Source organism: Trichogramma pretiosum, unplaced genomic scaffold, assembly GCF_000599845.2.
Source record: "Trichogramma pretiosum strain Unisexual culture from Peru unplaced genomic scaffold, Tpre_2.0 scaffold5, whole genome shotgun sequence".
In the NCBI taxonomy this organism is placed as follows: Eukaryota; Metazoa; Arthropoda; class Insecta; order Hymenoptera; family Trichogrammatidae; genus Trichogramma; species Trichogramma pretiosum.
In genome coordinates, this window is record NW_019641672.1 from 3,273,596 (window position 1) to 3,298,948 (window position 25,353).

At 35.2% G+C, this 25,353-nt stretch overlaps 1 protein-coding gene across 3 annotated transcripts in view; it reads right to left on the minus strand.

The window, feature by feature from the left end:
• LOC106658739 (tachykinin-like peptides receptor 99D) overlaps positions 1–25,353 on the minus strand; it is a 31,669-nt gene that overhangs the window by 2,686 nt on the left and 3,630 nt on the right. For 2 of the 3 annotated variants that reach the window (XM_014380830.2, XM_014380832.2), the window contains exons 2-4: positions 4,012–4,454; positions 878–1,096; positions 653–803 (exon numbers count right to left, since the gene is read on the minus strand). In XM_014380830.2, coding sequence (XP_014236316.1) covers positions 653–803; positions 878–1,096; positions 4,012–4,448 — 807 coding nt within the window. In that variant the 5' untranslated portion in view covers positions 4,449–4,454. Of the gene's footprint in view, positions 1–652; positions 804–877; positions 1,097–4,011; positions 4,455–5,072; positions 5,155–25,353 lie in introns of all 3 variants that reach the window. The other variant, XM_023460495.1, reaches the window with a different exon arrangement.

The following is a 25,353-nucleotide window of genomic DNA, read 5'->3' on the forward strand; positions in this document are numbered from 1 at the left end:
ACTATCTCTTTAACACGAGAAGAATGTGGACATCCGAGTGTACGTATTGTGGACTCGAACGAGGCGACGCTGAACATACGCTTTTTTACTTTAATAAGTGGACAGCTCGACGACAGAAACAAGAGGCTGTCTACGAAGCACTCACTCCAGACAACATCATTGGTGGGTTGCTCCAAGATTATATTATGTCATATACAACTCTGACGCTATTCTTCGAAACCGTTCTTCAAAGTAAGATTGCCGATGGATGCCTGAGCAACGGATGAATAGAAATAGAATTAATGTGACTGGCTATTTTGTGGCTCTAGATCGGTCTTTAACGATATGGATCAGTCATGACAACAGACTGGCCCACCAGGTGATAGTAATAATGCTAACGGAATTTCAGTCTGGGGGGTGACACAAAAGGGTGGGTGTGTTTTAGTCAGTAGAAATCTGGCACAGCCGATAAATGCAGATCCCTATACGGTGATCTCCTATCGGAGAAAACTCCAGCTAGTGACTGGGCTATAATCTTCCTTGTCAAACTGCCTATTCCTCTTAAAAATGGTAATAATAATAATAATAATAATAATAATAATAATAATAATAATAATAATACAATTTTAAGACAATGATTTTTTGTAAACAAAAAATGAAAATTGTTTTTTACCCTACGCTTATTACGTATATTTTCTATTTGTCTCTGAGTAGCTTCACCTATGCTCTGCGAACCCCATAGTTCTAGACCGATACGGGCGTAAGTGAAGCACATAGCGCCAATCGGTAGAAAATATGTCAATATCATAAAACACACGTTGTACCTGAAAATGTATCTAGTTAAGTATCCAATATTCAGTAAACAAAAAAATAAAGCAATGAATAATTTTATACTCACAAACGTTCAGCCTTATTCTCGGCGTTTACAGCCCCCTCGTCCGGGACGACAAAGCAGACGGTACGAACATTTCCGTCGGTGAGATTTTGCGATTCTGTCTGGTAGAACCAAATATTAGGCAACGACATGGCAACACTTACCACCCAAATGGCCACCGCGACGCATAAGGTTGCCCGCTTGCCCATGCGAGGTTTTAGTGGATTCACGATCGCCATGTATCTAAAAAATTGAAATGAAGTATAGTTATAATTCGTAATAAAAGTAAGAAATACAATATAATTTTTGTGGTAAAATAAACTTGACAAGAAAGTAGGATTGCTATGACAGGGCTGGGAAATTCAGGGATATTATAACATTTCAATTGAACGCCATGTGAATATAATATGACGCTACAGTTCCATGCGCATTCTAGTGAAACTCCGACATTAATATCTACGCATCTCTTATTTTTTCTTTGGAGCAATTAAAAATCTAATGTCGATATTTGTATAATACTGTGACACAAGAAACTACTGAGTTTGTGGGACATACAACCCTCTACATTTTCCTCCCTTAAAAAAATCATGTCAAATTGTTTTATTCGTTATCTGATTAGTCGATCGCTTTATTTAACTAAATTATCATCAATTTTCTTTGACATTATTATGATGCGTGAAAATTACATCATAACTCTTACATTACATGCTTCTCGCTTTTTCTGTTTTTCGGAATTGGTATACGAGACAAAGTGTTTGTGTGTTCTAAAATTTTAGCATGTGCATAGTTATACTAACAAGGAGACCAGCCCAATTCCAATTTTTTTTTGGGTCTCCTGGTACCCAATACTGAAGCTCCCTGTGCTTAGTTTAATCTCATGGGCCTTGCGGCAATTAAACAAGAAAATGCAAAGAACAAAAGTTTTAAAATTAGTTACTACTTGAAAAACTAGTAAGTGAACACTTCAATTATGAATTACTATTTTAAAACCTCACAACTTAATTATTCAGTTGGCTGTTACGTGATTAGTAGCAGATAATTGAATAATTCAACTAGCAGTTACTAATGTAGTAATTGATAAAATTTGCAACACTGCTTTATAAAACTTATTATAATTGTTCTTCAATCTTCGGCGCTTGATGCTGATTCTCGTAGCTGGGGCCCTAATCTCAGTCCAGGTTTTTCTTGGGCGAAACTTCCAGCCCTCTTTCCGGGCAACTTGTTCCCTTCTCGGGCCCACATAGGACTTCACAAGCTTTACTTCACTTAAATCACATGGGCTATCACAAGCCCAGTCACACCTTGAATTTCACGGGCGATCATACGCCCAGCATAGGTCAAGCCTCGGGGCTTGTTTCCACTCTCAACTTGGACCCTATTCGCACGATACGAACAAGCAGAGGACTCCGTCCTCCTCCGCAGATTTTGCTTGCGAGGAATTTGCACGGCTCAAATCGATCTGCCCACTTGAGCTCGCTGCTGTTGCTGCCTTGCTCACTTTCCACGCCGCTCCGGGCCCACGTGACTGCATCTTCTTCGCTCTTCGCCTGTAACGCGCGAAAATCATACACACACGCACTCACATATCGACGTTCGGGCAACGCAACTTCGCTCGGCCGAGCTGTGCCCTGCAACTTCATTACAATATAATATAATGACTTGATTACAAAGTTCTGTCCCGCATGAATCTGGAGGCCATTTTTGACCAATTGGAACCATTGGGGTCTTGAAATCGCTGTTAACATTTTTTCCTCAACTTAAATGGAGCAGATTGTTTACTTAATTCTTTATTCAATTTGCCAGTCTCAAAAACTAGTAGTGAGTGTTGAAAAAAACTATTAAGCATTTTTTGTGTATTTTTGTATGCAAAAAATGACCCTAAACATTTCTTGGAATTCTGTTTCACTCAAGTCAAGGAAAAAATTTGAACAAAGATTTCAATATTCCAATGGTTTCAATTGGTCAAAAATAATTATTTTTTAAAATAGTCCGTAATCTTTTTTCTGAACCAAGTTCTCAGTGGTGATCATATCAATAACGGTGTCAATTTTGAATAGAGCAGCGAAGACACTTTCGTCTATGTTATTACATTTTTTGTATGCGAATCCTATGCGCTAAAGCAAATATCAATAAGGTGAGAGACATGTTTTTTGATGTAAAAAGATTTGTAAAAACATAATTTTACATCAAAAACAAAAAATGTCAATATTTACTTTTAATTTTCATGTTATTTAATTTGTAATATTTAACACTGGTTTTTCCCATTAACTTGCCATAGGGCTTGATCATGAACAAATGAATAGTACTGCATCTAATTAAATGTCATTACAGTTTGAAGCAACATCGCGTAACGCATGTATTCACAATTGTACCCAACCGTCTCGTGCTCACCTGTATTAATGTAAACGTTAATATGGTAAATATAAATAAAATGTTCACTTTTTTCTTATAATATTTCATCCACTAACTTTTTTATTCATGTTTTTTTCAGAAATTACTTTATAAAGAAGGCGAGAGATTGAATAGGGTTAATATTATAATAACGCATTGCGCGTAATACTCCGACCCCCGATTAAATTTATCTCTTTTTTACGAAATGTAACTTAATATCAGTAGAGCCCTTGTTTTGCTCAAATGTTTTTGATACTTTATATTTGAAAAATGATCGCCTGCAGGAATGATAAAAAAGTAAACCACACGGGGGACAGTTTTCTCCCGTTACTGCTATGGGCTTCCGTAATAGAGAAAAGTATGTAAATTCTGAATATCCCAACCGTACAATATTGTATTGTAGTAAAAAATGACGCTATTATTGTACTTCTTCCCTTTTTTAAATATTTTTTTCGGAATAAAAGACATCGACGAGAGGTTGTTCTCTATCCTCGTTGAATAAAAACAACTCGAACAAAATTATAAGATTTTCAGCAATGTATACCAATTCAATTCGCCAAGCTCTAGGTAATAATTATGAAAGCACGCAAAATACAGGGCACTCATATCGTACAATATTCATTATATTTCGTTAGCAATATCAATACTTTGACGGCATGTGAATTTTCTCAGTTTTCAAAAATATATGAACGCCTGAGCAAAGTTTTTCATCAATTTTGTTTCTAGAGCTCTTTTTTTGTTAATAGACATCATCCAAATATACGCACCTATCGATCGATATGGCCATTAGCGTGTAGACACTAGCGGTCACCGTAATTACAGCAATGATAGGGTTGATCCTACAATATAGATCGCCAAAGGGCCAATGACTATTCAACATGTAGATAAAATTGAATATGACGTTGAGGGTGGACACAGTGGTATCTGCGATGCTCAAATTGACGAGGAAATAATTCGTCACGGTGCGCATACGTTTGTGCGCCAATACAATCCAGATGACAATGATATTTCCGCCGGTTGCCACGATTATCATGCAGCCGAAGAGTAAGCTCCACAACACTTGACGCCAGAGGGGAAGGATAAATTTCGTTTCGTCCTCGTTATTCAAGATAAAGTCGTCTAGCAGATCGGTGAAGTTCGATGAATTCGTTGATAAACTTAAATTTCGTAGCAGTGGCCACGATAGCTCAGGAAGCCCTTGCATCCTTTACTGTAATAGTAAACAAAGAAATCAACTTAATTTTTTAGTTATCCTATATATTGTCAATTTAAAAAGAAAAAATTGTTTATGATTTTATGCGTCTTGTAAGAATAAAGTGGGACTAATAATTATATGAAACATGTAAAATAATAGTTTTTAATTTCATTAAAGCCATTACCACTGACAATCAAGATACTAACAAACCATTTTCTCAAAAATTTCCTAATAAAATGCTTTTAAAATAGTACTAACTTCAAAAAATAAGGTACAAAGGCTCTTCAGAAAAACATCATGATTTTACATAATGATTTTAGACAATCAAAACAATGATAAACATTATATTACATTATCGTGTGCGTTATGACAAAATGTAATGAAGTACAATACTAATTCACAGTTTTACGTTTTCAAAATAAATACAAGTTTTTGGAACGAGAAACAATTTTGAATTTAAATTGATAGAGAATCCTTCATCCCTTACATTTTTTTGCTTCTTCATTTTTTATTACAGATCACAATGTATAGTATAAAATTTATCTAAAACTTTTTTAGATTTAGGAAGAAAAAAACTGTAGCAAAAACAGTAGGTAGTATAGCAGACGATTTCAGTTTCACCTGAAAACTTACCAAGCTTTATCCTACTCCTTTGTAGGTGCTTTTTTCAGTAAGCTAGCATTATGGTAAGCACATTATCTCTTAATTCTTTTCCCTAGCAACAAAGAAATATTTTGACTAATATATTTTATTTAAGTCATGTTATAGTTGATTTTTTTTAGAATAAAATTGATAATCAGTTGAAGATCACGTTGGTTGCAAAGTTTCGATGATTTGATTGATATGGTATCGCAATGGTATTATATTTTATTTATCAGATAATGATCCGTTTGACCTGAAACTTGCTGAACGACATAAAAGCTCAGATTAGAATACTAAAAAAATTAATGACATAAAGAAAAAATAAATATTACAGGTAATCAAGTTATTAAAAAAATAATAAGGTTTTAAAACGCTGCATTTAGTCTATTTTCCATTGCAACGATAATTAAAATCCAGCTCGATTTGTTTTAATCTGTATTTATCTTTATCAGAACTTCTTTGAATTAATTCTTTACAATTCTAGCGTTAAAAATTATAAACTATGTTACTCCTGAATGTTACAAGAGGTAAATTTTAGCGTTGCGATCGCTTATTTTATTGCTTCCACGGAGATAACATATTTGAGCAATAACCATTTTGAGATTATACAAACGCAAAGTAAAGCTGTAATTGAAATTTTTCTCGTTATGCATATCATATATTCTTTCAATAGAACGATTTTTTTTCTTTTTTTTCACAGAGATTATTTAATTTATTTTTCTTTGATAACATCTTTTCATAAATTATGTTACACTTTTTATTAAGATAAGTTAAATAAGCGTATATTTTTTTAAAGGAACTTTAACTTCAATATGTTTGAAAAATTTTTAAATTTTAAAGTGAAGTTTATATTTTCATTAATCTTCATAGCAAATATATTTGTTATATGTATGATTATAACTTTTTCAAAAATCACAAAATACGAATTCATTAAAAGAATAATTTTTACTTAAAGTATACTATTTTTTAAACTCATTAACCTTTAAAGGGCCGGGATTTCAGAGGTTATATAATCAATAGAAAACTGGCATAAAAGGTATCTTAAATCATTGATCGATTATGGGCAAAGGGTCGATCTGGGGGTGCGCCAATATATTGGCTTTCCGGCCCTCTAGAGGTTAACGAACGATCTGACATACAACTTTGAGCCATTGTCATGTCCCAATGGAAACGAGAAAAGTTCTGAATACGATCATAGTTTCAAGTTTTTTATCTAAACTCAATTCACTTACTCACTATTGTTTATGAGAAAGAAAATATTAATAATTGTTGCGAAAAAAATATTTTCTTTCAAAAAAACAGCTAGAAAAATTATGCAGTTGCAAGTTGCTATATGATTCATTATCCACGGCGCATGATTGACGTAGAATGGCATTACTATCTAGATTCACAAAATGACAATTGAAAAGATTTATATAGTAACAGTTCCCGTTACCATTAGGATAAATTAATAATTAAATCAAAGAACGTCCTAGTACGCGTATCGCTGACTGACTCAGTACTAGGTGCGAAATTTCGCCCCGCGGCAGCGTCGTAGTCCAACTAAGGAAAGAAATTGATAGGAAAAGTGCAAAAATAATCACTCGTGGATTAAATTAAAGAAAATTACAATCAATTAATTTAGGTATTTGTTAACGTACGCAAAAATAGATGGCAATTCGTTGCCACACGCAAAACAAAAGTACGCAAATCGGCCCGTGACACCGCTTCGCGTGTCCCCAGAATTAAGTCATGCGATGATGAATAATCCTGCGATCTACACCTTAGCTTAGTATATTAGTAATGCTTAGTGTAGAAGGTCTATAAGGCGCTTTAACAATGGAATTAACTGTTTTTAGGGATATAACTGGTCAAAGTACTTCCAAGTGGGGTATTAAAAATGTTTGCTATTCCTGATTCATAATTCGATATTTTGGTCTGAAAAAATTTGTAAATATAGTTAAATACATACATTATAAGTAGCAACAAACTTGACTGCATTATTCACTTCCTTCTGCGAAAAAAAATCACGAAAAAAACGTCATTTTTGAGGCGCTAGATGAGAGCCTCCCCTTAAAACGTGTATAGTTTTAAATTGTCTTTGCAAAATGTAATGTATAGTCGAGATTTGATTTTTATTAGTTTTATTATACGAGCCTCGAAGAAGCATCTTGCTGTACGGCGTATTGAAAAAGCATATCACTAAACTGAAGGCTGAAATAGCATTGTGGTGAACGGAAATTAAACTGGCATCTTGCTGCTCTGTTCTTTGAACTTGCTAGGAGGAATCGACTTGAATTGAGCGGGGCCCTTTTATTATTGAGACAATTTTACAGTTTCCTAATTTAATGCAAGACTTATCTTATTGAGTCTACGTTCGTCCAACTTCATTTTCACATACTCGTGTAAAGCGCATCAACCTGTTGCTTGGCTGTTTGTGGTGGCTATGTGGCTAGACCAGCCGCTATACACTGCAAATTTCGAAAAAAAATTTCGTGTATACACGTGCACACCTATATGTATTTCGACATTTTTCAAAGTGTTAAATAAGCAGCTCACTAATATTAAAAAATTCAATTCAGTGTGTAGTGCTTTTTTTCCTCGTAACACGGAGGCTTGTAAACATTTGAGCGTTAAATAATCTTCGGGCATGGGGGTTTTCTAAGCTGTAGTAAACTTGAATGCAAGGCACGAGTGTGACGATAAACATCATTGAGCGAGTCAACTGAATCAAACTTTATTTTATTTATTCGTGTCACTAAAAAATAAAAAAGAACCAGATGAATTATAAATTTCGAAGAAAATTTAATAAAAGGAATTCTCAACTTAGTGACAACTAAACTCAAAACAAAATATAAATCCAATTAGGCTTTTGCAAAAATAACTTTTTTTTGTTTATTTTATAATATTTGCAAGCCTCCGGGTTTTTCATTTTATGAAATGAAATATTGAACAAATTTTTCTTTTTGGGAGTATGATCTCAGAAAGGAAATACATTTTAGATAGAGATTGTTTATTCAACAGTCGTAGTGTACTCGAAAGGCATTTTAGTGCTGCAAGTCAATTAATTTAATTGTTTATTTGAAAACCAAAAAAATATTTGTTTTATAATTTTTCAGAAATTTATATTGTAGACCTCATAGATTTTTTCACGAAAAATGCGAATCTAAATGATAAACCTCAACAATTGATTGAAAGGCTAGTTTTTATAGATTATAAATGTAGCCATAATAAATCTCGACATCAACGATCTCACCAAGTGAAGTGAATTCTGATTAAATCGCTCTCATACAAAAAATACATCGGATATTTATGCGTATGCTACAATGTACAAAATATATTTTTTATACGTCCGTACTTATTGCAGCCATATTTAAGCCCTTATCATAAATCAAATTGTCCTCTTTTATAAATTTACCATTAGGAAATCGTGCTTTTTGACAGCTAAGTCTAATATTACAGATATTGACGTGAGATAAGCCATGCATGCTTCACGGCAAAAAGAAAAAGACATTAAAAAATGTATATTTACAATAGGTCAACAATTTTTATATCGCACGTGTACATCATGAATAACGTTTTACCCTCTCTGCAGCTGCAAGCGGTGAAACATTAAGCATCGAACAGTAGCGCGCAGTGACAACTTTCGACAAATCGTGGCATCAAGCCAGCCAACATATCGTTGCGAATCAACTTTTATATTTTTCAGACACTGTGTCGTGTGCAATATGAAGTGTTCAAGAATTCAATTCGAAGTATAAAACGACGAACGAACGCATGTACGTTGCACGTACCAAATGGTAATATTTTCCTCCGAATAAACACGTAAAAACGTGCACTCTTCCTCTCTTTCTCTCTTTTTCCCTTCCATAGACGGGTTCACGAGCATTTGCCTAAACTTAATGAGTTAATTATTTTGTTCTCTAGCTGAAAGCTAATGATCCGTAAGCGATTCATAAATCTGTATTTTCTCTGATAACAATTTTTATGGCTATTTGCTATTTATTATGTAGCGTAAACTATTTTATACCGCTCAGTATTATACATTATCTATAGCGAGGATGAGTTAACTGCTATACAAATTATGGGTACCGTATGTACGTGCTCATATCCCGTTCTTAAGGTCTAAAAAGTAAATTATTTGTTTTATTAAAATAATTTTATTTTATATATAAGTAAACTATGTTGAACAAAGATGTAAACACATAATGCGATCAAGCGCAATTTCGTTTGTTTATTTTTCGAGCTCGGACGCGCGCGTACACTCAAAACATACACACGGCCTGCACAATTAGACTGCCTATACATACACTTAGCGGCAGTTTCAATTTGCTTCTCTAGCCGCAGTCAGTCCAGCGCCAACAATTACAGACAGTCTAGCGCGCACGTGTGTGTTTGCGTATGGGTGTGCGCTTGGCTGCAATTGCAGCGCAAATTGATTTGCATTATTCGATCTGTATAATGGTTGCTCCGCTGTTTGTGTCTATGCACGTGTGAATGACATCGTTTCCATGCATAAAATAAACGTGTACACGGACAAGAGAAAAACAGAGAGAGAGAGAGAGAGAGAGAAAGAGACAGAGTGATATTTTATTCGGACGTAGGGAGACTCGGTTAGCGATACAATAATATAATTAGATATAATTCTAGAAATGTAATGTAATAATAAGCGAAAAAGTTCAATTTTAATTTATTTGAAATGAGATAAAAATGAGCGTTAACGTGACAAGCATATGGTGAATGGTACGTAAAATATGTATGGTTAGAAAGTATTGTTGATGATTATTTGAATCATCGTACTGTGCAAATGCGATATTTTGACAATGAGTCCACGTTTGGCACTAAATTTTGTGGCGTTTTATTAACTTGTCCGAGATTTGAGCTTTGTAAGATCTTCTTCAGAATGAATTGACACAAGCGCGAATTCAGTAGACTTATAGACTCTACTGGACTCTACTAGATTGACTTATGAGGTTCTTGACGTTGAGTCGAGCGTAGCTGAGAATATGAGAGAGTGTCTTGTTTAGCCGTCAGTAAACATCTTTAGGACATAGCTCTTCGCCGATCGCCGCCCCAACAAAAATTTGTCTCCGGTTTGATATTGGCCACTTTAAAAGTGCTTGTAACTTCTATAACCCTGGACATTCTGAAACTTTGTTCCGAATTCTCCTAAGTATAGAATGAGACTCGCTACAGCAAAGATACGATTCAGAAGTTACATCGCTGAGAATTCTATTTCTCGGCAATCCTGATAGAATCCTGATAAAATCTCACATGTGCCGCCTAGTCTTGCGATGTCACTATGTCAGTCATTTCAACCTCGACATTCGATAATCCTCCTCCAAATAATCTTTTTCTGTTTTCAATGGATTATTGATTTCTCTAATGTGTTGGATAGTAATCATATCCTGAGAGTTTTGAGATGCCGTTTCAACTGCTCGATTTCTGTCTGCCTCAAATTGTGTGTTGAATTTATAATCAAACTTTTTGGAGAATTCTTTAAACTAGGTGCCCCCGTGAGCGTGAAAAGGTGAAAAAGTAGAGAGAGATATTATATGACGTCGTAAATTAATTTGGAAAAATAAGCGAGTTTCGTAATGAGGCACTTGATGCTCTGAGTGTTCATTGGTCGAATGAACAAAGAGCGTATCCGACGAGCTATTGTGTAGACTATTATGTATACAGCTGATTCCAACCCCGCAACTTATAGTACAGATCAGGATGTCACCTGACAATGTGTTCTGTAATGATTTATGATTCCCGCGTTCCTTCATCATTTTCCTGGCGGATTTAATTTACCGTGATAACATCAGAAAATGTGTTGTGAGTAAACTTATGATTTTTCATTCTGCTCAGTTTTCATTTAATCTATCTTAAGTTAATGTATATGGTTTTAATTAAAAACTTCCTAACATATCTTGCATGTTTTGCTGAATTTTCTATTAACGGCCAATTGAATTTTAATTACGTCATTTTATAAAGTGTCAAAAATGCCAATCAAAGATTAATTAAATTTATTCGAACAATTATTAGAGAATTTAGTAGCGATTCTTGATTAATTTTCAGTACAATTAATTATACAAATTTTTTCATCAAGTCGATTCGTTGTTTGTTCAAAAACCAATTGAAAATATTTGTCACGATATTTTTGATACATAACTAATATTATTATTATTATTATTATTATTATTATTATTATTATTATCATTAATATTATTATTATTATTATTATTCATTTTAGCCACGAAAATGTGTTGAAAGCATGTTGACAGAGAGCTTAATTTTTTATTCCATTTCAAAAACAGCATTAAATATAAAAATTGTAGCTTCGGAAAATGAATCCACAAATTAAAAATTCGGCGAAAGCTCCGACGGAAATGCAAATTTTTGTCACGGAATTGCACATATGGAATGGCGCGGGTTTGTAGCAAGCAGCTCACAAATGCCCTCGCGTATGTGCTCTGCAAGAGCTTAAGATGAGCTTACACACGCACGGAGTACACCTGGAACGACCGTAAATTGAAGAAGAGAGAAAGAGAAGTTTATCTTTTGCGGCACGCGGAAAGTTTGCTCGCACCATCGCCGCCAGCCACTGCAGTTGTCGTCGTTGCCACCACCGCCGCCGACGTCTATGATATAGGATAATTCACTTTAGTCGAACGTGCGCGCGAGCGGATATTATATATTACCAGCCTACAGCGATGTCGCGCGAACAACGTATATTACTGCCTTCGTCGGCTTGATGTATAGCTGCGTAAATTACGCTGACCGCGCGCCAAGCGTTTAATGTAAATAATGATCCAGTGCGCGCTAGCTCTTATTTATTTTTCTCGCGAGGGGGCATAAAGATTTTTCAGCGATATGAGCCATTAATATATGAGAGCCACTGCTACCGTCGCTGAACAACCTTTGGCCCTTTTTATCCCTACTATCTTTTCATGTGGTCAAGCTATAAATTTATACACATCCAGGCACCTGTGATGAACCTCGTATCCACCAATATTAAAATACTATTTTTAAACGCATCAGATACCGGAGCTGACGTACTCGCCAGCTCGACCAAGGAAAGAAATTTAACAACAAATTAAAATTACACAAAGACGGTATAGAACTTGATAGGCGGTTACTTGCATGCCTGAGATAAACTGTAACTTAGATTGAACAACGCGAAGAAAAAATGGAGGAATAAACGGAGCTTGTTTCTCTGCACAACGACGACGACGTCGACAACGACTTTTTACGCTCCGCCAGCAACAGATAAGGATTAAAGCCTTGCCGAGGAGACATACGACTTTTCGTTCTGACAAGAGCAAAGTTAGACGAAGTGCACAAGAAATTACAATATTTTTGTAGAGAATTGGATGATTCTTGTTATAAGCCTAAGCAGTTTTTGCCCTTATCCTCTATCTTATTATTGAAAAATAAATCAACTCGTTAAAAGTTTAGCTAATAATCAGCTTACACGGGAGGAGTATTTTTAAAGATAATTAAACAAGTATTGATAAGGTTGCATTTTATAAATAAGAGGTGGACCATTTGATTCCAAGTGCTCAATGCCTCCAAGGATCGATATCAATCAAGACGCAAGAGAGAGAAAGAGAGAGAGATTCAGAGTAAAGACGAGATAAATGCACGATAGCATAGGGGTACGTATATAAAATTACGCGTTCGCACGCATGCACGAATGCGTTCGTTTGAGCATATCTGGGCGAATTCCTACAGCCGCGCATTTCTGCATGCAGAGACGCAAGAATGTGAAATACGTATGTGTACATGAAAGCTCGTCTGGGCGAGCTTCTTTGACGTCATAGAGGAGACAGCAGCAGCCGCAAGGACGACTTTGAGCTATATACTCTGTATATGTATATATGTACTCCTGCATGCCCAGATATGTGCGTGTGTGTCTGCAGTCGCTTAAAAAAGAGTTGGACATTTCGAAAACACTCAGTCGATGCAGTTAAATGCATTTTTAGCATTTTTGCGTCAATTTATTACGAGACTATTTTGAGCTCGCGACAGTGCGATACATAAAAATATTATGCCCAGCGGCCTGTCTTCCGGAATTTACATTAGCAGGCAGTGCTGCTACGAGTACTTTCTTTCAAACGATTTTGTAATTAAGAAGCTTTTACGTGAGAGCTGCAATGGACGAATCTCAACCCTCGTGTTGGCAAAGTGCAAAAAGCAAATTTCATCGCGTCTCAGCTGAAAAGCCGAGCCACCCACGTCAGGTGTCTCGCAGCAAAAGAGTGAGCAAACGCGAGCAATGAAAGACACCATGTTTGCCAATGGTTTAACTTTTTGCTTTGTCCCGCGCGCGTACAAATCACTTACTCGCTTGACTTTGATTTGTCGCGCTGATTTTCCACTCAACTCTTTACATCAAATTATTATTACTTTTTTTATTCTCGTCTTTAATTGTCGACGAATGGAAAGGGACTCGGGTGCTTTTTGATAAAAAAAAATTCAGGCGCTACTCCCAGCTTCCCCTATTATGGTTAAGCAAAAAAGAGTCTCGACTTCTATTCTTGCTATTTTTGCACTTGCTCTCGTGCTAGGCCCTTTCTTTGTTCTATTGCTTTTTGCGCGCTCGTGCGCATATATACATGTATAAATACTAACATATAAAACTATAGCCTCAGGGAGCACGCACGAAGCCATTAAAAGTCAGTATAGAACGCCCACGGAGAAAGCTACGCATAGTAAATACGGTTGGGAGGGGAAGAAAAAAGGATAGGGTATAAAATAGTCAGAAAACGAGAGAAACTCGCAAACTGCATAAATAAAATAATGGCTTAATATCGTTCGCTCATGAGCGTCACTTAGAAGCGTATAAGCGTAAAGTAGTTGAGAAGCCCGAGTTTAACAAGGCAATTTTGATGCCAATGCTCGCATCAGCGATTTGCCTCTGGAAGGTTCAGCAATGCGTATACAGAAGAAACAACCCAAAGTGGGCGTGTATATAAGCACGTAAGTACATTCTGAATGACGTAGAATCAGATTCAACGTGCGTACGCTATACCCTAGCAAAAATCATAAATTTGATGAAGCAATTAACTTCCGATGCATATGTATGTGCCGCTATTGCGACTGCTACCCTCGCTTGGTTCTGCGAGGCTCACTGCGACTATCTAATAATGTGGCCTATATCTGGCAATTGGTAAAGTCGAACAATATAAGCCGTCTCTACGTCTCTGTCCCTGTCTATCTCTTTCTCTCATGGCAATATCAAAGCTGCACCAGACACCGATATTATTTCCCATCATCGTCGAGTCTCGAGCTTGAAATCTATTCAAGCTCCGCGCGAGATAGAAAAAGAGAGAGATAGAGAGAGAGAATAAGAGAAAAAAAAAGAGAGACTATGGCCCTTTTGCGCTAGCGCGAGCGAATAATCGAATATATATCTATGCACGCTCACTTTTTCAGGATTAATTTTCCATCTGCTCACGCTTTTCAATCGCTTCAATTGCGCTTGAGGGGCATAAAAGAGAATTGCCTGCTTATTTCCTGCGGCCCGGATATAACATTTATACACACGCGGCTTATTGTCTTTATTCACCAAGCTTGCGCGCCCGAATGCATAATTCGCCTAGATTTTCTAGACGCATAGGGTGAACAATAATTTACGATACATCGGAAATTTCGCAATCGGCATTTATTATGAAAATTCACGATGAAGCTTCAACGCAAGCAAGTAATAATCCCAAAGAGCATCACTTTTGGGATTAGCTGCCGGTTGCTTGCGCATATCGCAAACGCCCCTAGTAGTTGGACTAACTGCGGTGAAAATACTTTCTAGTGCACAACTTGCCACGTACTTTCCGTGCCCTTTCTACATAAAGAAATTACGAATGGGGTGGTGGCGCGCGCCAGCAAAATGGCTATGAGTTATTTCTCAAAGTTGATCAAGCGAATAACGCATGGAACGAGTAGGAGTTTCCGACGACTTTTCAGGCTTGTTGAGCGCTCGAGAAAAATGATCCCAAGTTACGGCACTTGCGAAGAAAACGTCGCAAAGAAACACGCATAAGAGAGCCCGAGACGAGTCAAGTGCAACTCGTGCCCTTCATTGCGCACACGAGCTCCTAATGCGTTTTACGTACGAGCAAATTCATATACCTATACGTAAACGCGATATACACCTATGGCTGTTTATCGATGATTTTCGCATCGAGCTTAATAGCCAATTACAATACACTCGTGTTAGTCCGATTATTTGTGATTTCGACGATAATGCGTAGTTTGCACGCGTCCGTCCGTAATCCCCGCTATACGCGTGTACGACGAATTCGTCGAAATTAACGCATCGATACATTGCTATTCACTGCTGATACTTGAAAATATTTGTACTCAAACTTTTTTGCTTATGAGCGATACTGCGTCGTTTTCGGGTGTATTGTCTACGCTTGTGAATTATGAAAATGACTCGCGACGACGCCTCTGCGAGTACGGGATCGGTGAAAGCCATAGCCGTGAGCTAGTTATGCATTTATCCTTTGTAAATTCAAATCATTATGTCTCGAATTATATCGCGCTCATTTGTATCGTCGCGAAGCATCGAAAGAGAGTTTAATGAGGCCTTGCAAAAGATATATGTATGTATTTTGAAGCGCTGTTTGATGCGTTATTCTACGCTCGAACGACATTGTTGTCCGGTGTTGAGGAAGTATCAAAAACGCCGCTATATCTTTCATGCAATTAGCTACGAGCATAGTTTGGCTTTTGCAATAAACTCAACCAATATTTTTTACTAAAGAGACCCGAGCAAAGCAGTCGTATACGTTGATGCATACTCGTAGAGAAAATATTGAAAACCGATCTCGACCATTTACCTTTGTCATACGAGAAACAAAAATTATAACTTCGCGGCAATGTTAGGTACGGCCGTACTTACAGGAAAAAGTATCGAGAATTTTTTTAGAATTTACTTTTTGAAATTTACTAAAACATTGGGCAAATATTTAAGGCTTCGAGGACATTTCATACAATACAATATTAACGATTCCATCAATACTTGTGTCTTAATCATGAAGTGAAGACGAAATATTTTTGTCAACTACTCTAATCGTCACGTGAACAGAATGAGAAAATTAAAACATTGTAAGTTGTACGTCCACTTGTACCGGAGCCGTAAAAGATTTTTTCCCAATGAGCAATGTCAAATGGCAAACTTCGTGCATATTGCCCATACGTGAGAGCTTCCAAACATGCACATATAGATAGCCAGCGTAAGTTTATTACTCTCGGCTGTTCGGAACAGCGATTAATCCAATAATATAATCAGTAATTCGATTCAGAAAGTTAGCGGCTCGTGACACATGATGCACCCACTGCAACTAACAATTCAACTATCGATCTGTCGCTTTTCTGTCATCTCTTAGCTCTCGAGTTTATATTGATTTTGCATTAAAGGTACGTGATCTTTGAAGCAACTTAGCTGTCATTATACGTACATGGCAATTGGTCGATTTTTTTCGAAAAGTCCAAATTTACTAGTTCACTTGGTGAAATTTAATCCATCGATCGGTACATGCTTGTTCTCAGGAGAGCACAAAAAATCTTTTTCCATGTACTCTCCTTTATCGATACGGAGAAAATAGTAGATTATGGTCCAATGGAAATAAAAAAAAGTTTCAAATCGCATGAAAATTATCAACCACGGTAAGGCCGTGGTGTGTAAAAAATAAAAGTAAAAAATGAAAACTTTTAAAATTAGTCAAAGAGTACGTGTATATTTTTTCAGAATTTTTTGAAAACTTTTTAAATTATGAAAATGGCGTTCTCGACTGGCGTCAAAATTAAATGATAGTACAAAAGAGTTTCCACTGAGGCTTTTTTTATTTTTAAGTCCAAACAAGCTTTTAAAAGCTTGGAACCGAGGTTTCGCGAAACTTGGACATAAGGGACACTCCAGTGTACATACAAACTTGTGACGAAAAGCGTTCGTTAGCTTTGAACAAAAAAATAAATCGCTAGGGTAACAAAAGGATTTGATTGCAATAATCAGTCGCTACAACTGGAACCCTCGATTTTATTTGTTTTTAGTTTGCCTTTTATACTTTATTACCGTATATGTACTATGGATTTTGTATAGTGTCGAAAATTCAATCCCGAGTGTGAGTCAATATATCAGTAGGTCAGGTACGCATTTACAGCATGTAGTTCAGCTTAAATTACTTAATTACGCAACAATGCGATCGTAATTTATGCATGCAGTTATTACAAACACACACTTGTGCTAAGGATGCATCAGTAAATTTATAATTAAGCACCAATATCTTCTTAATTAACATTAATTAAGCTGGGAGCTTCGTCCAAAAAGTCGATGGGAAATGAGTAGAAGTTTTTATTATGTAGCGCTTCGAAAAAATTGCGCATTGCATTCCCGAAGATGAAAACGAAATACTGCAGATGTATATAGAAAGATATTCTCAGAGTACTTAATCGAAAAGCTTTCCGATTTACGCAATTAATTCGTTGGAGTGTTGGGCGGAGCTTTTTCCTGATGCTGCTGCAATTTTGTACTTTTTAACATGAATTAAATTTGTACAACTCTCGATAGCAAAAGAGTGTCGGTACGGAGATGCGATACACCTTTAAAAACTTGATGGAACTTGAAAGTAAAGGATCGTTATCGCATTTACGTTTTCTATCTCATTCATTCGAAATTATTAAATGCGAAAGCCATGATTAGTCACGTGAATGAAAATTTCCTGTAGATATACGTAATTCACGTATGCGAAACAAGCCATTCGTCGAGAAAGAACCTTATTGCATTAGAGTCAACATAAAATTGTAAATTTTTTGAATTCGTCGAGGAGCGCTAGACTTGATGTTGGGCGATATTTTCGATCGACAGTCAATTTATCTTCTTTACAGAATATATATTTGCAGCAAAACTAAGCCAATTCGTGCTTATCAAACTTATATGTACACACAGCATCGGACATGATTATGCGTTTTCGCATATTTATGAAACGACAAATCTCACAACTCCCCTAACGATTGTTTACATAAAAGAGTAAGTCAAAGAGCGAAAAATAAAATAATGCCTGGCAGTGTATTGAATTTGAATATTGCATAAATTAAGAAAATCTAGGTCGTAAACTAAATGCGTATGTGTAAAATTTGTAAATAAAGCGCACATAATAAGTCACGCCATTCATTGTCATTTAACAGATATTGCATCGTAACATCGTGCATTCAATCGGTTTATCATAAATCAAGAGCAAACCAATAGAATATTTTTAAGGAATTTTTTTTTGTTATTATCAATATCTATGTCTTTATTGGTTTAATCGTTAGAGATTTGACTAGCCTTAATGAAGCTACGTGGAGCCTTTTTCATTTTTCCTTTTTCATTACACTCAGTCATGTCCATCACTTTGGCACTGTATTTCGACAGTTGTCGTGTTCGAAATCCGAAAGTGCACCTAGACCACGTCACCTGTACACGAGTATATTCGTGCTGTATACATGCACAAGCCATTACGAGGAGAGAATAAAAACAGACGGATTCAGGCCACTGGAACAAAGAACCCTTGAAACGACAAACTACATGCAATTTATTTGGGACATTTTAATTATTATCTGACAGTAACATTGCGTTAAAATGTTTTTCTAAATACATCATTTAGTTAGTTTTATGGTATTATTTTCTCGTGCATCGACTAATGCACTGTAAATTCTGTCAATACGCAGAGATGTGGCCTTTTAAAAAGCTCTCAGTCACAGTCGCAAGCAGATGCCCTTCAAGAGTAAAGTATGTTGCGCACGTAAGGAGTAGAAAAATATCTTCTTTCACAAGGTACATTTTTCTTTACATTTTTGTTTTTTGCTTTGCAAGTTAATTGCTCGTAAATTTGATCACTAATTAAGAAGTAAGGTACAAATTAAATGCCTAAGCGATTTATTTCTACTGGAGCGGAAACGATTTTCATTCGGAAAGTCAGATCTTTGACCTTTTATTTGCATTCGGTTATTGAAATATAATTATAAAATCAATAACCTGTAAGAATCACAGCAATTACAATAATTTTTTCACGAATATAAATTTGATTATTAGAACTAGAAATGAATAAAGAAAAAATTAAACAACAATTTACAATCTATAAAATTGAATCGTGCAATAGTTGAATTATTTAATTTTTATAATTTTATTTTAAAACAAGTTGAGCCATAACTGGTGCGAAAATTTATAATGATATTTGATATTTTTTACAAGTTTGATATGCCAAGATTTCCAGCAAAAAGTTGAACTACAGATGTGATTAGTATATTCGATAATTATCATTTCAGTATACATCGATGATAATTAAAATAAAAAATGTCACGTGCATGAATCAAGCGTGTAGTGAACAAACTGGTTCTCTAAGACATTTTTGTGAGAAGTATCGTGATAATGCTCTATATTTTTAAAAAAGATAAATTTTTTATATTAAACTTTGCCTCCATGTATTTCAATTTTTCTTTGAAAATGTATCATGATGAAAGTCAAAAAAAATTATGCATAACACGATTCATTGAAAGCAGTGTAAAACAATATTTTGAAATATTAAAGACTTTTTAAATTATTGAAAAATAACATTAAACATCATTACATATCTTTTCAAAGCTGACCAAAATTTCAATATACAAACAAATATTCAAAAATTGTATTTTTAGAGCTGGAAATAAATCGAGGAATCACTTTTATTTTTTATCGTGTTTGATGGAAAATTCTTACACTGACGTGATCATTTAAATGATCAGTTTTGTCGTTGAAAGTTTTTTCGATTAGAATTATTATACATTTTTAGATATTCTTCAAAATTTTACTATCTCCATTAAATCTATCATTACGACTATTGAAGCTCGAAATAATGAAAATACAACATTCAATAGTGATGCAGGCAGAATAATTACGCAATAGTGGTACACCACGAAGTATATTAAACTACTGTAGTGGAATAGCAAAATTATCGAAGCAACGAAACCTCTTCATTCTTAACTTCCGTTCTTAATTTCTGATCTCTATGTATTAAGTCGCGAAATAAAATTTGAAAATTAAGCGTATATTAAGCCAGAGCCGCAATTACTATATATTGAGATAATAATATTATCAAAGTAGGTAAAGCTTCTCATTGTGCATTCTAAAGAAGTTTTGGTGTTCTTGAAATTTGCAAAAATCCTCAAAGTCTTATAGATAGTATTTTCCCTCTTTCTCAAGCGTTTCATACGACTAGTTTCATAGACGTTGTCGAATTAATGCCGTTGCATTTCTTGAGTAATAATAATTTTTTTAAATATAATGTTATAATAGCAACGAACTTTTATTCATGCGTTTAGTATCAAAATATAACGACACTATTACATTTATTAAACATTTTAATGCTCCAGCGTTCGATGGACACTTAAGCCTAGACATGAATATTAAATTTATCAGCTGAATTCCTATTAGTTGCATTATAGAGCTATCGATAAATGAAATAATATTTCATGGTAAGTCTATATGGATATCAAAAAAACAAGGGACGAAAAAACATTTTTTTTTAGTTGTGACAAATCGTGAACTCTGCATTTGAAGCAATGAATTTTGAATATAACGTTATGCAACCTTATCTAATGCATATGTACACACAACTAAAGTTTAACTTATAAAATCCCTCGTTGAACACGGAATATACATAAGTATTATAAATTACAGATATATATAATACTATATATACATCTGTCATCGATCGAACAGATTTTCTCAGTACAATTCCTATGCAGAGAAATACAAATGAGTGTAAGACAATTGATATTACCGGGAGTAAAATTTACCTCCATAAATTGAACCTATTAATGTTAATTATATTATATAACCCTTATATTGATGAGTTTTTACAAGATCGAATTTATTCGCTTATAAAAATAATCCTTATATATGCAGATATGAATAGGTCCCCTGCAATGAAACTAAATTTTCAGGGGTAACAAAACCTGTTGCCCGATGGTGGGAGGTGGAATACATTAGACTAAAAAAACGAGCGAGAAAGAAGGAGAAAAAATCGAGATCACGCAATATCATTGAGTTAAAGCTAGAACTGGATATGTTTTTACCAACTCTTGTCAAACGCGCACAGCAAGTGCAGTCATGCATAAAAAATAAAAAATATATAATTCGTATATATACAGCAGAGCGTGCGAAAATGTGTGCGATGAGTAAAATCGAATTCTGCGATGGTTCATTTCTCAAAGAGAAAAATTCTGAGAAACAAAATATAGTGTGCGCTCGACTGTGCATCTGCAGTTTTTATTTATTTATTTTTACAGAGAATCTTGAGAGCACACATAAAAATGTCGTCGGTTTATCATTTTGTTAAAATGTGCACTGAACATTATTGATAGACACATTTTTTCATATTTTTCTATCCGTGAAATCTGATTTATCCTTCCGGTGGATTGTTGTAGAAGATTAAATTTTTGTCCATATTTCCATATTTGTACGCACACGTTCGTTATAAAGAAAGGCGAAATTTTTTTTATGAAACGGATTAAAATGTTCACTACTTTACACATTTTAGTCTATGTATTCGAAGCAAAAATACAAAAAAAGAAAGCATCGTTCATTTATTTGATTTATCTTTAGGATTCATAATACACCATTCCTTGCGTTTTATTTATTTTCGTCTGTTGATATCGTTCAATTGACTCAGCCAATTTGGCAAAATATATTTGCCGAGCAAAAACTTGGTCGTTGGTAGCGCTTGTACAAACATTTTTCGCGCACAGCAAGTGTGCTTCAACTTCTTTTCTCGTGTTTTTCGCTAGAATTTTTTGTTGCTCTTTTGTGGCAGTTTGTATGCGTCACCTTTCGAAAAACGAAAATATTGGATATCGTCGTCTTACGCATTTCTCTTGTCCATCCGGCCTTATCTTGCTTGTTTCCTTTGAGATATAACTTCATGGCTCTTATGACACGTCCGACGTGGCTTGAGTTGTTTCAAAAACTTACTATAATTAAACTTTTTGCTCGTGACTGTATAGATCGGTACATGTACATATTATATAGAAGCAACGATAATTTGCCCGAAGGCACCAACATATGTATACGTCTACACATATACACATTAATATAGTCTGACACAGCAGCAGTTTAAAGAAGAGTCTCGGTCTAACGATGCAAAATGGCTATTTTCAAACGACGCTCTACATAGTCGCAAAAGAAAATGATGATACTATATACTTTTCTGGCGTAAGAACGCGGAGAACTCGCAAACTTTTCAAACAGTCTCTCTTTTACTGATGAAAGTGTATAATGAAATTCTTGGTGAACAAGCACGAATAAACTTTTTTTCATTCAATACAATTAACGTATTTTATTTTTCTACGTGCGACCTGGTGAAAATTGAATGACACAAATACTTTGCACAAAGATCAGTCAAAGCTCAACCTCTTGTGAAAATAATATGTACAAAAACAAAAAAAACAAAAAAAAACAAAAAAAGGAAGACGAGGAATGTGATGTAGATTTGGAATAATGAAAATGTATCAACTAGATTTAATTTTTCAACTACTGAGAAAAAAACGTGCTCGAAAGCAAAAAATTCTTGGAAGATAGAGTTCTTTGGATTTACATATGATCCAGTGCCAAAATAAATATTCAGTTCAGATGTACGCAATTGGGCTTGTAAGGCGTGTGAGTGAACTTGTAAATGGAAGAAGCGCCAGGATTAAATAATGTTACTTCAAGCAGATAGGGCATGGAAAGATTGCAATTTACGTTTTGCTTTTGCTAATTTTATTTTTATTTTTTACTTGTTCTCAAACATCGAGTTGCAAATTATTTCAACTCGAGTATTGTCGAAAAAACTTAGGTACTTTGAAGCCATTATTATTCGTAAACACGTACGATAGCTTTCCCAGCGAAATTCATACATCACACAGTTGTGGCGTCACATAGCCACACAAATACATAATTGTGTGGACAACGAATTTACGCTTGTCAGTAGTGCATTGTTGTGTTGTCTCAATTGCAGCGGATGCAGAAAGCAGGAAAACGAGCGAAGAAGGGGGGGAGGTAGCTGCGAGCGAGCGAGCTTTTATCGCATTTTCCGCGCATATCACGGTATATAATTCACTATTCTAGCTGGCACGTGCAGACTTTCCCCAAAATTTCGAGAAAAAAAAGCCACGCGTGGTTGACTGAGCAGCCATATATTAAAGGCCTTTATTAATAAATTTTGTGTTGGGATTCTTTCTTTTTTCTTCTATCTCCGTTGCGTCATTACACTAATACGCACGTGTGTGCATCCTTACGAATGCAGCAGCGATAAACGATGAATTCTCTCTTTCTCTTTCTAGTATGGTAGCAATTTTTTGTCATAAAGAGATAGAGTAAGAAAAGGAGAAGGAGGGTGTGAGAGGAAAAGCAATACTTTTAAAAACTATGAGCAAGCGCATCCAGTATATAACAACGGATAATTGGTAAGTTTGTGTGAGAGAGATAAGAAGAGCTTACGGATCGAGTCGTGCATTACTTCCGACTGCTTTGTTTCAAGCGTAAGCTAGATGAATTAAAAGTTTTCCAGTTCCTCTCTTTCTCTCTCTCTATCTACGTTTCTGTTTTTACCTTAGGAGAGTATATATGAACGCCAGCGTATAAAAGAAAGGCATTTGGTACGGAGAAGTTTTGTATGGGGCGTACGCACGTAGCTCGCTCTCGTGATACTTTGGCAGGTGGCGTCCAATTATAGAGCTCCGTTGCTGCTGAGCTGCGCGTGCTCTTGTCAGGTGAGCTACACTCGAATTATACATTTGTCAATTTTCGTACGTACGTGCATCAAAAATATCGCACGCGTGTGCCACCGATTTTCCAAGATAATACTTTTCTTTAAAAGATTCTTCCGGTTATTTTTATCACATTTGATGTTTGTACATGCATGTGCAATATGTATACAAGAAAATGGATTAAAGTCAAAAATGGAACTCTGGATCTGTGAATTATCATCAGTACAGAGCCATTTTTGTCGTAAATTTACAAATGGGTTTGTCGATACGTATATACCACTATATATTTATATGTAAGTCGGATATAGAAAAACCGATTTCTTCGAGCGGAAAATGGGCTTGTGATTTTGAATGGGAAATAAAGTATACTACTCTTTATAATGCTGACTCGCGAGTATTGCATACAAAAAATGTGCACAAAAAACAATACAATTTTTTGTCCCAATTTTTTGTACCTGGTCTAGATCTTCCTTTTTCTCTGTTTTTACATAAACCTACGAGTATTAGCCTGTGATGTAGGCTTGTAGCAATACATGACATTACTTTTCACTTTCATCCGTAACAAAGTTTGATATCTGAATAAAAATAACTAAGTCAATGCGTCTTACACAGACAAAAAAATTGATACAAGAAAAGGTTTTCAATGCTATGAACGTTCTTTATTAAGTGCACGGTGAACAAATTTTTCAGCCTCTATGCACAGAAGCTATATAATCTTGTATTGTAAATGGATAAACGATACCTGAACTCGAACAAACACCGGAACTCACTAGATTTGAAAAGATCTCTTTTTTATTAACTTGAATTTCTTGCTTCACGGTTCGTTTCGATCAAGATACTTTATTTCAAGGCCAATATATGAGAAATGAACCAAAATAAGAAACGAATGTCAACCGTTCACCAAGATTATATAAAAAAAACTGCAGTGGTACCGACTAAAAAGCCACTTTTATAGCGTCATTTTTTGAGTATCTCAGAAGTCAATTCTCTCAATAATCAAAATAATACATTTTTAAATTTCCACCCCCGTATAAGTCACCGATTTAGATACATGCTTCAGGTCTGTTACTAAAGATAAAAAAATAGTTTTCGAGGTGAGATTCTAGACCCCAAAATTGTTTGTATTCGCCAAAAATCTGTCATCTACTAAAATCGATTCCATAGCAATCTGTGACTTGAAAAATCTAAAAAAATTTGCCAAGACCCTTTTTAAAAATCCTAAAAGCCTTGAAATCATTGAAAATTTTAAAAATTTATTACCGGCGATAGGAATCGATAACCAACGTCGAAATGTTTTTATTTTTGTTATCTGTTATCATTTTTATGATATTCACTGATTGACAACAGATAATAGGTCCCCGAAAATTCTAATAAAATTTGGGAACATTTCTGACATCGGAAACAACAAGTTTTTTTTTTATATTTGCATAAAAAAGTTTTTTTTTACCATTCAACTTCACTGAGAATCGAGAAAATATTATATATAACGTTATAATTTACGTCGTAAATCCATTTGTAGGACATTACTTGCTAAAAGATG